We start from the raw sequence: 16,776 nt of genomic DNA, 5'->3' as shown, positions 1-16,776 counted from the left end.
ATATTCCATATGTCATTAATTTGTCATGTCATCGCGGATGTATTACATATAATCATACGTCAAAAAGTATTTAAATAATTAAAATTTAAATAAGTTAAAATATTCAATAAATATTAATTTTAATTGAGATATTTAAGTGAAATATGCAAATAATTTTAAAAAATTCTGAATTACGCGAAGTATTTACTTTAAAAGATTCTAAATTACGTGAAGTATTAACTTTTGGGCTCTTGAATGGAATTTACAGGTAATCGTTACTTGCGTAGCATATAGAAACATTTTTCTCATATATATTATTATTAGAAAAATAATATATACGTGTACTGGTCCCTCCACTCCTAGAGAGTATATATATTTTCACACTATGAAAATTTAACTGAAAATAATATATTATTATGAGAAATATAATAATATATATGACCTACCTTTTTCATAATAATTTTGTATTGGTCCCTCACCTTTTATCTTTGTTATTATAAATATAGCTAGAGTTATTCATAATTTTCAATTCATTTCGTTAGTAAACCTTCTTCTCTGGCTTAGCTATTACTATATATTTTCCATCATAATTATGGATATTATTATTACATTTTTTTTGTCATCATTGGCCCTTATTCTTAACTTATTGCAACTCAAATACAATGGGACCAACATGTTTCAACAACATCCTACAATAGCTGGAATCGCGGTTATTTCTTTGATTATATATTGTATCATACTTTGGATGGAGTTGAAGTACGCGGTGTATTATGAAAATTACCTTGGTTCTCATTCATTTATTGTGAATTTGATGGGATGCCTCTCTATGGTGAGCACCATATCCCTCTTGTTACCAACCTACGTTACACCATTTGTGTTCATCGTTGGTCTAATCATTCCTATAACAAAAGTATTGCATTGGATTTTCACTAAGATTGACGAGCATTTTGGAGATACTGAGTTTTGGAGGAGAAGTGTCGATCCAACTTTGTGTTATATGAGGAGGAAGATGAATATGTCAAGAAGAAACTTACTTCCTTTCTAATGTATTATATATGAAAAACAAAAATTTTTCTTGTTTTTAGGGTTTCATTGGGTGTTTAATTTTGATATTGTTTGTTGTATTTTAGGGTTTAAAAAGGTTTTGATATGTTGTATATGTGTTTATGTAACTTTCCCAAATTGGTATAATATAATGTGAATATATTAAAGCTTTATTAGAGCATTAAAAAAAAAGTTGATCGAAATTTATCTTCTAAATCCAAAGCTATTATCAGTTTGAGTAGCTAGTGATTAATTAGTGGATTGTTCTTGATATGTGTGTTAATTTAATATAACTTTCCTAAGTGGTATAATATATTGTTTTTTAATGAATTGGTGCAATCTCTTGTTTGATATGTGTATATTTAAATTAATTGTTGGTACGTTGTTGAACTTTTGGATTTAAAGGGATATGTTAGATGGTTAAGTTAGGTACTTTTTCGATTTAAAAAATAAATGACTTAATTTGACTTGGAATAGAGTTTAAAAAAAAAGAAAAAAGACTTTTTAATGTTATGGTTTTAAATTGAAGTTATATCGAATGTATCACAATGTCCTTTAATCTTGTGGTCTTAAACATGTCACGTAAAAAATTAAAGTTAAAGTGTTTGCAAAAAAAAAATCATTCTTTTCTAAACAGATTAAAAAGAAAATACTAGTTTTTTCTAGTATATGGGTCAAATCTCATTATTTGAAATCTTTTGAAAATTAAAATTATACCCCAAACTTTTATCATTTACAAAAACACCCTCTATAATAGTTGTTTGCGTTATATTACATAATTTTTTACGTGAACACCAAAATAGTAATGAAATATATAAGCAAAATGATATACGAAATGATTAAATAACATATTTTGAACACTTTTAACATAATAAATTATTATTCCTAAACACCGTTTGTTAAATTTTTTACTCCGCCACTATAAAAACATACCACTTTTGCTTTTGACATTCATTTAAGCTGTCCCAGAACAAGTAAAGGACGCGTTAACAAATTTATACTACTAAGTAATAAATATAGAGAGAATAAGTATTTTTATTTTTAACATCATCCTAAAATGTAGTACTACTTTGTAATAATTAATGCACATTGAGAGTAGGACTATTGCGTTGATTTTGGATTCGAATATAACTTTAATTTGAACATTGAATTTGCCCTAAGAAATTTATCTGGAAAATACACTAAGTATTTTCTAACTTATGCCCAAAATTTTAGAGATACATTTATACTATACTAAGGTCCTATTATCCTCTAAACTTATTTTATAAGTAATTTTCTATTCCTTTTCGGCGTACGTGTCAGTAGCTTGAAAAAAAATTCAATTAGCGTTGGATCCACAAGATAATGTCATGTAGGACGAAAATGGGTAAAAAATTATTAAATAAAATAAGTTCATGAGTGAAATAGGACCTTAGTATAATATCAGTGTGTATCTGAGATTTCGAATATAGATTGAGGGGGTTGAGGAATACTTGTGCATTATCCCAAATTTATTTACTATATATAAATTATTAATTTAAAAATAATAATATGAATGAATTAAAAATTTTAATAAATATGTCAAAGTTAAAATTTAATAAGTAAATACAATAGAAGGAGTATTTATTTATTGTCTTTGAATTCAATAATAACTATTTCCTTCAATTGAATTATTCCACAGATGCACATGACATTTTTAATTAAGAGAAAAAACAAGAAATTCGATGCTCTGTAACTTTAACTATATATTCCTTTCAACCAAAAAAAAAAAAATAGAGAGACAAAAAAAGGTCAACATATTATAGTAAGCACTACAATATTTTATAACTTTTCTATATTTGGCGGAAAGATAAATTCTTTAAAAGATTCATAAACTTCGATGGTTGATATTTCAAATTAACGAGGATCGACACATATTAACTACATTATTTTTATGACTTTCATAATTATGGGTTAATGTCTATTATATTTAAAGTATTTTAAATTTTAATAGTCGTTCTTAAAATATTTTCAAATTGAATTTATAAATAAAGTTAAGATTTTATGAAACATAAAAATGAGACCATTATTCTCTTAGTAGATCTTTTTAATTAAAGAATAGTCTGATTATGATATTTTAAGTGACTTATTATATTCATGCACTTTATTTAGTTTGCAAAAACTTTATAATATACTATATTTATTATTCTTTCACGATCATATTAGACATAATACTTATTCTATAACTTTTTATATGTTTTTTTTTATTTCAATTAAGGAATCTGTTTTATTTATTCATATTTGTCTTTAAAAAAATTCTCTAATAATTTGGTAGTCATATTGGGAGTTTTCACATGCATATAGCTTTAATAATGGGTCCATGCTTAATAGACTTTAACAATTGATATATGCTTTGATTAATTAATTAATACAAAAGTAATACTATAAATTTGATCAAATTTTGTAGCTTTTTGTTTTTATCAACAATATATCTTTATGTTTGATTTGCTTCTTGATCTAGCTAGACTTCATCTTTTGTACAATATATTAAACTAATTGAGTGCAAATTAATTACTCAATTAAGCCTAGATGGATATTCCTAAAAAGTTGTAGCCCAAATATAGGGTCCGGAGTAAAAGGGGGCATATCAATTTTATTTTTAACCAAAAGGGTATTATGACAATTTTTATTTTTTTTAATATCGCTGCGAGTGCAGCAAAAATTAAAAATAAGGGAAAATGCACAAGTACCCCTTAATCTATGTCCGAAATTCCAGAGACACACTTATACTATACTAAGGTCCTATTATCCCCCCTTGACTTATTTTATAAGTAATGTTCTACTCCTTTTCAACCTACGTGGCACTAACTTGAAGAAAAAAAAAGTCAATCATCGTTGGACCCACAAGATAAAAAAAGAATCTCTAATAATTAATAGTGTATGATAAAATATTTTGATTCATAATTTTATGAAGTAAAATATGACAGCGGATTTACTTGAAATATAGAGAGGTTAAAAAAGATCTTTTCGAAGGCCTTTCGTATTTGTTGTGGATGCACAGTAAGAATTATTACTACAAGATTTTTACTTTTCTCCGTTCACTTTTATTAATTATGTCATAGTTTTCAAAAATTAACTCGACTAACTTTTAAATTAAATGAGATAATATTAATTTGATATTTTAAATAAAAAATTTACTTAATTATACGAAAAAATAAAAAATAAAAATTGAGTTATCCTTGAGAATTGAGTACTATTAAAAAGAATATTTCTTTAATACAACGATATAGTAAAATATATATATATACTAATATTATCACATCAAACAGCCGGTATTTTAAAGTTTGGTTTAAGATATTTTTCACTAATATAAATCGATGATCATGACGTGGTCAACTTCAACTTATAAATATTCATATATTAATAAATAATTATGGCTTTGACTTTTTAAAAAAATATTTTAATAATATCATACTAATATTTTACACAGACACAGAAAAGTTCAAGAGAATGTATAAATAATTTTCTTTGTTAATAAATCACCTCAGAAGAACAATTTACGTCAAGATAGAGTAATCAAAGTTTCAACATCTAAATAATTAATTACTATTTATATATTTATTAATATTATATAATTACATATATATATATATATATATACTTTGGTACAGTACTCTATACTTCGATATTTTTATTTTTATTATAGATGTCATAGTAAATATTAAAAAAATCTAAAATGCATATCAAATACAAAAATATTCATATTATTACTGTGTTAAAATTTCAATTTTAATACTATCTGATATTTATCAAATCATGTTCACCCCTAATTATTATTGGAGAACTTTTCCTTTTTCGCTAAACTAGAGTGACAATTATTTTGAGATAGAAAAATAGTTATTCATTTCTTGTTTTAAGTGTACATTTTTTTAATTATATTTTTATATTTGAATATAAGCAAATATATTAATAATATTATCCTAAAAACAATTATATACTATCTAAACAAATATTATGAGAGGTGGGAACAAGTTAAGGGTGATTGGGTGGGGTAAAAAAAAGGTGTGACGATACAGAAAACACAATCAATATGAAATATCTCAAGAGTCCAATAAGCATGAGATGCGAATATTTCTAATTGGTTGAATACAATTTTACCCCTACTGAAGTAAAGAGAAGAATAGGGAACTCGCTCGCTTCGAAATTCCTTTCATACATGACTCTTTTTTTTGGAATGATCGATGTACGGCCTAGGTCAAGATAGGAAGTTAATGTATGACTTCCCCCGTAATTGGGGGCAAGGGTTAAGCATCCGATTCAACAATGGACACTAAATGAAAGAGACAAATCCATTTTCTCACCTGCCTACGATTGATTGAACCGCAACTACTTGTCAATAGCAATACTAATACTACGAGATAACATTTTCATAGATAAAAAAAACATACTTGAAGTTGAAGGACTATTAGTACTACACATAATATTACATTAGGGACAAATTTGAATAAAGAACCATCTTGGGATATATTTTTTTCTTGTCAAACAAACAAATTTAGAAATATGAAATAACACATTGCTTTGGTGAAAACTTAAAACTAAAACACCCCAAGAAGAGCTTTTATGGACTTAGATCTCTACTGACTTTCTGAATTTTCTTTTGCACATCTACCAACCTAGGGACAACTTCAAACATCACAGATTCGAGATAAAATGTCTAAAGTTTCATACGATTGAACTAAACTTCAGTCATATGTGATCGAAATAAAAATAAAAATAATTGAATTTCAACCATATGTGCGTAAACTTCAAGTACAAATGCCTGCAACAAAATCAGTTCATCTGTTTACCTCCCCCAAAATTGTTTTAGGCATCTTACCCCAACACAGCCACACACCATAATAGGAACAGATAGTCCCAAAAATATATATTTCAACCCCTGCTCGGGCATAAACAAGCTAGGCACATTGGAAAAGCACTACTTGCAACAGAAACTAATCACAGCATAAGGAACTCGACAAAGACAATTCTGCGGTTTTCATACCAGAAAAACCCATTCCAGCTACGATGGGAAGTTTCGAATACATTATACAATTGACCACTTTCCATTGCTTTTACAGTTTCTATACCAAACTATGCCACCATTGAGAAACAGTCATAACCCTGCAGAGCCTGCTTACTGTTACTCTATATCTATAATTAACATTTAAGTTGCATGTCGATCCAAAAAGGGCTTGATGTCACGATGAACAATCTACAGAATTTTGTGAAGATGGAGAAAAGCTCAAATATCTGTCAAGATCAATGATGACACAACAACGACATAAGCTAGAAAGAAGAAAATTGCTATCTGAATGAAGAACTTGGGATTGTCCCTCATGTTTGGAGATGTTACCGCCCTGCAACAGTGAAACAGTGACATTGTCAATTTGGTCGGCAGAAAGCAGCCTAGTAATTTAACAAGTTTTTGTCTGCACGAAGAAATACCTAGCAATGCGTTGTGAAAGCCGATGAAAAGGCATGCTTTGAATAAACACAATACCAGGCCCCGTTAGGACAGCTGTCACCAGATTATCATTCTGCAATCGTACAAATATTATTAGGACGTAGGAACATTCACCTCAGAAACCAAATAACAAATGAAAACAGCAGATGCAAGTCCGATTAGTTCCTTGAAGCAGACAACAACTTATAATTTCATAGATAACCAACATTCACAAGTCAGATTAGTTCAATCATTAGTAATAAAGAGAACTCAAGTAATTTTACTGTAACCAGCTACAAAAGTTTCGAACTCTGCGTACTAATGGAAGGAAGTACAAGAAACTTGCAGGTAATCTGATCTTTTATAAAGGAAAAAATAGGTAGAAATGATATCTGGCGATAACTTGCCCATCTCAACCAACCTCTCCATTCTCCACCAGTACAGGTGTCAACTCTGTTCATCAATATCATCTAACTTATTTTGCCTCTACAGAGATTTGACCCCTGACTTCTCATTGTCTAACTTCCTTTTTAAGTTGAATACTACTTTTGTTATGAACAAAGATAATGCAAGACGAGTAACGAACACGAAACTCCAAAATATTGCTGCCCAGCAGAGGTATTACATTCACATACAATGAAACTTTTAATCATTAATTGATGAATATTATCCAGCAAGAAACAGCTAGGATAATATTTTTGAAACATTAGAATTTTTTCTTTGATCAGTAAAAGATAGTATTATAGATTGCTAGCATTAAGAAAATGCTGAGAAGTATGAACAGCTAGCAACAGTTACATATTTAGTAATCCGCTAAAGAAATCAAACATAGCTTCTACAGAAGTAAATTAAACCATGCAGCACCAAAAAGCTATGTTGCTCGGACTCTTCAAAAATGCCAACGAGTGCGTGCCGGATTCGCCAAAAGTAGTGTATTTTGGAGAATCCGAGACGGGTGCTGCATCAAAAGTGGAGTCCGCGCAACTAAGCCAAAAAGAAAGTAAGGAGGTACATATGTATTTAACTACAAATACAGATTCATTAATTGTTGAATATTGTCCAGCAAGAAACAAGAAACAGGTGGGATGAATGAGCCAGGGTGGGGGTGGGGTGGGGGGATATCAAACAAAGCAGACGTGAAAACATACCCCAAATACCACCCTCCGCATGGGTCCATTGTATTTCACTTGAACATTGACAGTAGATGATAATGCAATGACACTTGGCACATCAACAGCAAGTACCTCACCCACCTCAAGATTTTTCTGTACAACTGAGGAAGAAAAACACATTTTATCAAAGAAAGGAGTCAGAAAATAGAACTTATGATATTTTAAGACCTCTTAATCTTATATTCTTATATAACTTGAATAACAAAGTAGTCCAAGCATTCTTCTTATTTAACCATCTGATTCCCCCAAGAATCCAGTACTAGCTCAGTGACTGAATCACATGAAGGCAAGATTGAATTTCCCAAAATAGAATCACATTCGTGTGGGATGACCAATAGTCAAAACAACAATAGGAACTACGCCTTAATTACAAACAAGTCGGGTCGGCTATATGAATCCACACTTACCATGTCTCTCCAATTAAATTTATCTTGGGCAAACATTTTACAAATAAAATAATAAGTATTAGAAGTTATATATATTTTTTGTGGGCGTTAAAATCTTTCGTAGGGATAAAAGTGTGAATCCCGTGAATTTCTATAATTAATTCGGGTTAAATTCAAGCTGAAGGATGCAATTTAATCGAACTTGGGTCATGCAGGACCTGCGCAAGCATAACAAAGTCTTGAATACGCTTGTATTTAACATTGATATAGCTTGGAATTGATATAAGTATTGGGATCAAATGAAGGAATCTATGTTATTAAGTTGTTGGGATCATTAGTAAGTAATGATTGAAGTCACAATGAGGGAATGTATTAGTTAACAAAATGAAATGCAAAGTGAAACAAATTTGTAATCAATGTTTCTCTAAAGATATACAATTAGTAAACTAAGGAATATAGAGAAATGGAAACACCGCCGGCACGTGGACAACCAAAATTTGGCGTTGTGCAGATATCCCTCAGAGGCAAAAATTATTTCTGGATATGTCTGTGTTTGTTGTGTGACGCACAAGGACTAATTTTTGCTAGAGGGTGTAAATCTATAATGGTAATCAGGGAGAGAGAAAAATGGACCAAAAATTATTTAAGCTTTGGGAGTTTTAGGAGCGTCTATGGTATTACATCCCCATTAAATGAGTTTCTTTGTGCATTTATGGATGGCATTCAAGTATTAAATACTAGCCATAACACCAACACCAAGTCACCATTGAATTTTACATTCAACCTGGTAAATTCTTGACCTCTTGCTCCATTTATTGATGATAGGGGTATTATAGATGAGTTCTTTAGTTAGAAACACCAAGTATTTCATGGATTGAGCAAGACATAGAATGTATGATTTTTCACCATTATTAGGTTAAGAAAGAAGACAATAGATAGTATCGACTTGGTGAAAATTAGTTAAATGCTATTCCTTCTAAAGCTGAAAGCACAATTATTGAGTATGACATGAGATATTTAGAGTCAACTCAAGAATCAACTTCTATGGTGAGAATATAGATTTTTACTAGACTTGAGAAGTCGGGCCTAAGCGTTGGACACTTAGTTGGCTTAGTTGGGGTTGTCGTGACGCGCCATTGATATATGTGTGTTTGTATATGTAGACTGAAAATCATTGGCATCTTTGGATCTTTTGGCATAAGATTTAGAAAGAGATTCGAGGAATGTTGAAACTTACTACCTCTTGAAGCTTATCCAAATTTTCATATTGTTGAATTGATTTTCTGAAGTGATATAATGTGAATCCTAGCTTGTGGGGGAGTAGGTTGAGATTGCACATCGAACTACATGTGCCGGTTTAGGTATACATTCCAAGGTTTGTGGGATAAAGTCCCCTATTGAGAAGACAAATGATCATTGATTGATGTACTAAGGTTAAGTGTCGTTTGTTGTTTCTATTTATGCAAGTGTCTGTATGGCGCTCCCGATAAATGATAAAATCTCACGTGATTATGATTAAGATTTTTTCTTATATATAACAAAAGAAACCCGCAGCCGCTACCCTTTGGGTGCATATATGGTAATACCCTTGCTCCTATGCAGTAGCACGCAAACAATAAATGAAAGGTAACACACGCTGAGCAAACCCCTTGCTTTCGCTAGCAAGGGGTTTTGAACTTGAGACCTCCAACATGGAAGTCCCAAACCTAAACCACTGGGCCTCCCCGAAAGGTTGTTATGATTAAGCTTTAATGCTAAGAAATGAGGATTTTGAGATGTATTTTACTTTGATATTTATTTCATTGTTTAAACTAAGAATTGATATAAATGTTTCTTTCTTATATCAATCAATATACATATCACTCGATTTCTTATCTTGTCTCACTTCTCGGGGAAACAGTTGTATGAGACATACTAGGCATGCGGAGCTTAGGCCTTTTGGCCATTCAACTTTTGATTTCAAGATTATGTGTATACCATCCTGAGCTATGTGGTTAGGAAAACTCCACCTCTTCCAATAGGATAGTTTTGGTCAGACTCCATTTACTTCTTCTGGATCTTAGATTGTGATATTCGTTGAGTCGTCGAGGTCTGTCTTGGTTGACTAGCTTAATCCTTGTCATAGATTTTCCATAGATGTTGGTAGTTCTTTTGGATCGTAATTATGATTGTTCATATGGAATGCATGCATGATAATTTATTACTTTTATGAATATTTCATTTCAAAGGAAATGTGGTTTGATTTAATGGTTGTATTCATGCATGGTTTTCAATAATTAAAGGATTTGGATTTCCCAAAAAGCTTCCGCACTCATGAATCTAGGTGCATAAGTAGGGATTATTAGATGGGTTGGTTTGCTCGGGCCGAGTGAAGTCCAGGGTGCCTGTCACGTGGATTCGGGGTGTGACAGAAAGACTTCTAAAAGCATAGGACCTAAAGTAAACATACAAAATATGACTAAAACATATCCTAGCTTATTGGTATCACCGATATAGATCAAAATAAAATCTCATTGAATGGTGTTAAATAATTCTACGGGTTATTGGACCCTCCACATTTTCTCCCTTTTCTCTCTCAAATGGCAGGGTGCTGGCTCAAACAAGCACATTAAAGACCAAAAATGAAAGTGAAAACCCATCATCTGTTCGTGGCATGCCATCTTTAATATATTTCCATAAAACTCTAAGTTTATTGGTGAAGTGAGCTTCAAAATCATACCAGAACCACCCCCAACTACGAAAGCAAGCCCTTGGCCCGATATCTTCTGCCTTAAGAATCCCTGGAAAAGTTACAAGCATATCAGTCAAAGGTTCAACCTGTTTGTAGCAATTAACATCAGCAAGGCTGAAACTCATGCCCAGATATTTAACCAAGATTATTCGGTCATCTCACCTCTGCACTTGCCACGAGGTTACGTGGCCTTTGGTCAATGGTATTGCTGACTTTGACATCATTAATGGAGCAGAGGAATGCATCTGGCTACAAAATAATATCTTAAAGTCATATGTCAAGATAGAAAGCATACTTAACCGATAAGTACGTAAACAAACAGTGGGTGATGCTTTAAAGGAAGAGAACCTATTCGCGAAATGCAAGTGAAGAAAGATAAAGAACGATCTTTACCTGGCATAAGATTTCACCTCCGAACTTAGCTAAATCAATCTGTAGGGAAACTATGAATTAGAATAAAACAAACCACAATTAATCTAGTAATAGTATGTGTAAACAGAATCATATATGCTAACAATTGTATACTATGCCCCACAGCAAGAACAAAGAATATCTTATCCCCAATTTCTGGATTACATACACACAAGCATGCACATACTACATATAGAAGATTGAATAACCAAACAAGATAAAGATATAGGTTGGATATGAACGAACCGGGAGGATTCTTGCCAGAGAAGGAGCAGCAATTCCAACAAACCCATCAGTTGTACCTGTATTGTGAAGAACTATGCTTGTAGTATTCTTTCCAAAAAGCCATTGCCAGACACCTGCTTCGTTTTCAGCGGCATAGACATTTTCCATCTGGATGGAACCAGACATATAGCACATGGACCCTGCAAAGCATTTGAAGATTCCCGTAAGTCAGTTAAGAATGAGTAGTAAATATCAAATTTAAAAATGATTTGTGGATATTTTGATTAATTTATACTAAATATCCTTGAGCAGAAATATATGACCTTATAGATACAGTGCTCTACGTATAAAATGGCAAGTTGACTTTTTTCTGAGGCAATATCTCTCCCCTCCTCCCCCACCCGCACCCCCAAAAGGCAGAGGAAAGAAAACGAAAGACTAAAAACAATAAAAAACAGGTGTATACACCAGGCCAATTGTTAAGCATTCAAGACAAATCAGTAAATACAGCAAGCATTAGTGGAACATGACCCAATTACTATGACGTGTAGATACAAGCACATTGACACAATAAACAGACAGCTTAAGATTCGTCAAGGGTGAGTGGTTCAATACGACAACCTTCTAAAGCGAGCCTATTCCTTAAGTGACACATATTAGACCAACTTTTCATGTCATGCAATGCTCGTCTTCTGTTGCATAAGGTGTGGAAACTGTGTAATGTAACCTTCCATATTCAGACTTAGTAAATGTTTCTATCCCAAAAAGTAGTTAGCAACTATGAGTCATGAGTCAACAACTTCTACGTACTCCACACATACATGTACATCCTTGAGAGTTGAGGCAATATCAGCTCACTAGTTGGTTAAGTTGTAGACTTTACAACCAAACCAACATGCATTCTTTAATATCAGTATATTGGGCAAATGAGGAGATTTGACATCATGTTCACTGTAAGACTAAGTCAAGCAGTGAAGGTGTGCGCAAGCTGGCCCAAACACCTTGGTTAATTCTTTTAAAAGAAGGACTAAAGTTTGATAAGCAACAGGCTCCTTATAAAGAATATTTCGTTTTGATCAGGTAAAGTAATTTCATTAATAAAGGCATCCAGGGGATACAAAAGCAGTATACACAAGAATATGATTAGCAACATACCAGGTTTTGCAATAATTCTTTCTTGTGGCTTCAACATAATCTGAAACATATATACAGAAAAGAGAAAGAAATATAATCAGATCAACTTAATAAGTTTCCCTCTTACCAAGAAGAAAAAAACTGCATCTGAGGTTACCTGAACGATCTGAGCTTCACCGCCCAGAATTTGAAAAGGTGTTACAGCATCTTGCGGACTCTACAGCACAAACATAATGCAATGGTCAGGATATAGCTTTGTGTAGACAGAGGAAGGGCGAATTGGTTCATTATTTATGTTATGGATCTTTAGCCTAACTCAAGAGGTGAGGATTGCTCAAACCGGACTCTTCCCTCACCCTCACACCCAGCGTAATCTGATGCATGTGCAATTTAATATGCGTGTCCAACATCGGAAAGGAGAATTTAGATGGGTTTTGCACTATTAACATGATAATAAATGGACATTGGAGCTGACTCATCCTCTAACGCTAGCTCATGGGGGTTCCCAAGACCATATAAGATGACCAATAACCCATTCCACTATCTATGTGAGACTTCTAACACTCTCCCTCACATCCAGACCTAGTAAACTGGAGTGTAGACAATATAATATAGGGGCCCAAAATCAATGAAAAAATAATTGAGATGGGCCTTACTCAGATACCATGATATAAAATGGACAATGACCAGATTCATCCCAAAATGCTAGCTCTCGCAGGAGGATTTCCCAAAATCATATAAGGTGATCAATTACTCATCCCACTACCGATCTGGGATTGCTAATAACTTATTTAATTCAGACCAAGTTACAACGTTGCCTTCTACAGTATTTATATCTCCTTTTTTACTGTGAGCGACAAAACCAAGCAGCATATCACATTACACATAGTTTCCAAATTTTCAATGATGGACACTCAATAATTATAAGTAACTGGGTAGCGGCAGAATAGCATATCCTTTAGTAGAAGATTTATGTGCTTGATCTTATTTTCACGGGATTCAGTTTCATAGTCATGAATGTTGAATATACTTAACTAGCAACTTTGTCTTTCCTAACCTCTCAGCCACTGCTATTTAACTTCATTGCCCATTTTTAGCATCAATACATTCCCTCTCCACAATTTCCAATGTGGAAATTTAAGCTGCTAAATTTGTAAACAACTACCTGAACCTATAGCTCGCAAGTTAATAATTTCACTTTCCAATGATGATCCAGAACCTTAACAAGGGACAGTCCGTAAGTTGAGACAACTACTGTTGCAAATAAAATGAGATTCTATCAGGACACCCTCTAACATATCAATCATCACTTAAGCCTCTCAAATCCCCTATATCCATTCTAATACATCCAACAAATATTAGCATTTCCCAAAAACTCTTCAAAACACCAAACACATAACTTCTCCCCACAATGTGATTTCCCAAGCTGTAAAGTTCCATTCTTTTAACCCTTCTCCCAACTAAAATTCTAAATTTTTTATACACATTGTCAATCCTGATTCTTACATAAACTCCCCCCCACCCCACCCAACAGGTTTTACACACTCGAGCTGAAACAATTCAATCAGTAAGCACACACAAAAAAAAAAAAGAAAAATAACCTCATATACAAATTGATTTTGCACTCACCTAGACTAATTCCTCAGTATACACACGCACCTCGACTAATTCCGCGTGATACAATGAGAACAAATCACCAAATATTTTCCTTTATCTATGCTGGAATTTGAACCTACCTCCAGCTACTCAAACCACTTCATTGACCACTAAACCAAGCAATTGGATTATAAAAATTGATTTTAAAACATTTAAATTTATGAATTTCATACTGTTATCACCAAAAATATTAATCGGTGCACTGACACCAACACTCTATAACATCAAATCCTGGATCCATCATCGAAAAAAATACAATAAAATTGACAAAACATTCCAAAAATAACACAAAAAAACTTACGAATACCTGATAAACAAAAGGTTGAAACGGCGTCGAGAAAAATGGGGCAGCCATAGATCGAACAAATTTCAGAATTTTCAGATCGCCGGAAGATCAGTTTTCCGATTAGGATTTTCTTTTTTTTGTTTTTCTCTTTTTTTTGGTGTTTAATTTTTTTTGTATAAATATTTTTGGTTCGTTTTGGATTATACTGTATTAATTATGATATTAATTAATAAGGTTATATTAAAGTATAAAAAATTTTATTTTTCCATAAATACCCTTCAATTTGCATTTGGTTTTGTATTTAACGTTCATGGGTCGTTCAATAAGCAGTAGTGGTATTTTGGTCAATTAAGAATTTTTTTTATTTATTTTGTAGTTTTATTAATTATCTTATTTTGCTAATGACGTGGTTATTTCTTATTGGTTAAAATATTCCAATCGACGTGGTCTCACTTGTCCAACCTGTCAATCGTTGACTATTGCTGACTGGATATATTAAAAGTGAAAATGACTAAAATAGATTTTTAAAAAAATAAAAAATAAAAATTGAAGGACAATTAAATTTATTCATAATAATGATTTCAAATTTTCAATATTGTTAAAAATATATGTATATTATTATAATTATAAATAGATTTAAAAAAATCATTTTTTCTTATAGTTAAAAAATCATTAACCATCCTTTTAATGACTATACGTAAATTTTCAAAAGCTCAAATATGATAATCACTTTTTGTATTTCTAAAATCGATTAAACTCGTTCATTTTTATGTTTTAGTTAAAAAGTTATGAAAATAACAAGACTCCATTTTTTATTTTTCTTTTGACTTTTCCATGTTTGGTATCATATTAGAATCTCATTAAATTTGGATTCGTATGATGTCAAAAAAAAAAAACTATCCGAGCACCACCTTAATTGATTCATTAAAAGAAAATGTATATTGACAAAATGTTTAACGAATAGACACGAGATATTATTTCTTCTATTTTTAATTATTGATCAAAAAGAAAAATTATATTCAATCAAGTGGAATATCCACACCCCATGTTAATTGAACTCTTGAGATACGACATAAAAATAGAATTATATTGAATGGTAAAATAAGTTATTACAAATAACAATATTTCATACTGATCAGTTGATTGTATCTACTTCACCTTCTTATATACTTCGTCTTTAAATATACTTAATTTTCACGTGAGATAATATTTATTTATATCATTATTATAAATGATTTATTTAAGAATTAATGTTTGACAAAAGAGTTTGTAACAAGGTTACATGTTACAAACATGACATGATTATAATATATATAATATATTCTTTTGCAAAAACTAAGGTATATATAATATCATGTCCTTTTGAGTGATGGAAAGAGACAGAGAGACTTCAACTCCAGATTTATTCTCCAATTATTTTAAAATAATGAAAGTTAAAATTACTAATTTTTTCGTATTAAAATAAGTGTTATTATATTGTTAACTTAACTAATAATAAGTATTATCTTAGAAACTCAAGATAAAACTTAATTTGTTTGTTCAATTATACGAGTATTAAATAACTTTTTCTAATAATGTTCAATTCTCGAGGAATATTTGTTTCATCCATTTCAATTTGTTTACTATACTTTTTTTAGTCTCTTTCAAAAAAAAAAAAACCTCAAACTCTTTTTAGCTATTGTTCGACTTTTTTATGACATATTTAATATCATAAAATTAAATAATCTTTTGATACATTTGATATATATTTAATTTACATTCACAAAATTCAAAAGTTTTTTACTTTCTTAAGCTTTGTGTCATATCAAAATACGAAAAGTAAATGAAAGAACAAAACATATAAATGTTTATATGATAGTGTCAACTTGGTCCATATGAACTTTTAGCCCATTAAGGCATTAATAATAACAAAAGGACTTCAAGTTCAAAATAATTTTTTAAAAAAACAGTAAAACCTATATAAGTGGATCATAAAATTTAAAATAATTATAAGTTTATATTTAAATTTAGAGTAATTTCTGAAATACTCATTCTCTCATAAATAATTACAGTTCTTATCCCATTTATTAAGGGTGATAATTTTCGCTTAAATGATACTAAATCGATATCATATATTGTATTAGTATCATTAAAATTGATAATTTCGCTTAACTGATACTAAATCAGTATTTATATAGTGTAATGGTATCATTAGTCAATGATGTTTATTGTTGTGGTATCATCAAGGTTTCTTGTTAAAAAATTACTCATTAATCAATGATATTATAAGAATATATATATATATATATATATGTATATATATATATATATAT

General features: G+C 31.1%; 1 protein-coding gene across 1 annotated transcript; it reads right to left on the bottom strand.

Annotated features, from left to right (window-relative positions):
* Positions 1–5,988: 5,988 nt before the first annotated feature.
* Positions 5,989–14,651, bottom strand: LOC107026989. The gene is made up of 10 exons (XM_015228141.2): positions 14,486–14,651; positions 12,680–12,739; positions 12,544–12,583; positions 11,410–11,588; positions 11,146–11,184; positions 10,915–11,001; positions 10,741–10,801; positions 7,612–7,736; positions 6,466–6,557; positions 5,989–6,377 (listed from the first exon to the last, which is right to left on the bottom strand). Exons 1-10 carry the CDS (start codon positions 14,531–14,533, stop codon positions 6,263–6,265), a joined length of 846 nt encoding a protein of 281 aa, XP_015083627.1. The 5' UTR covers positions 14,534–14,651; the 3' UTR covers positions 5,989–6,262.
* Between the last annotated feature and the right edge of the window lie 2,125 nt (positions 14,652–16,776).

Source organism: Solanum pennellii, chromosome 8 (genome assembly GCF_001406875.1).
Source record: "Solanum pennellii chromosome 8, SPENNV200".
Classification (NCBI taxonomy): domain Eukaryota; kingdom Viridiplantae; phylum Streptophyta; class Magnoliopsida; order Solanales; family Solanaceae; genus Solanum; species Solanum pennellii.
This window is presented reverse-complemented; position numbering and strand designations above follow the sequence as displayed.

Excerpts from the sequence above, each read along its gene's own strand:
- LOC107026989 (XM_015228141.2), bottom strand. The coding sequence starts at position 14,533 with ATGGCTGCCCCATTTTTCTCGACGCCGTTTCAACCTTTTGTTTATCAG. Across the intron at positions 10,802-10,914 it reads ACCTCGTGGCAAGTGCAGAG|GGATTCTTAAGGCAGAAGAT; the intron begins GTGAGATGACCG and ends TAACTTTTCCAG. Across the intron at positions 6,558-7,611 it reads TGCGGAGGGTGGTATTTGGG|AATGATAATCTGGTGACAGC; the intron begins GTATGTTTTCAC and ends GTACGATTGCAG.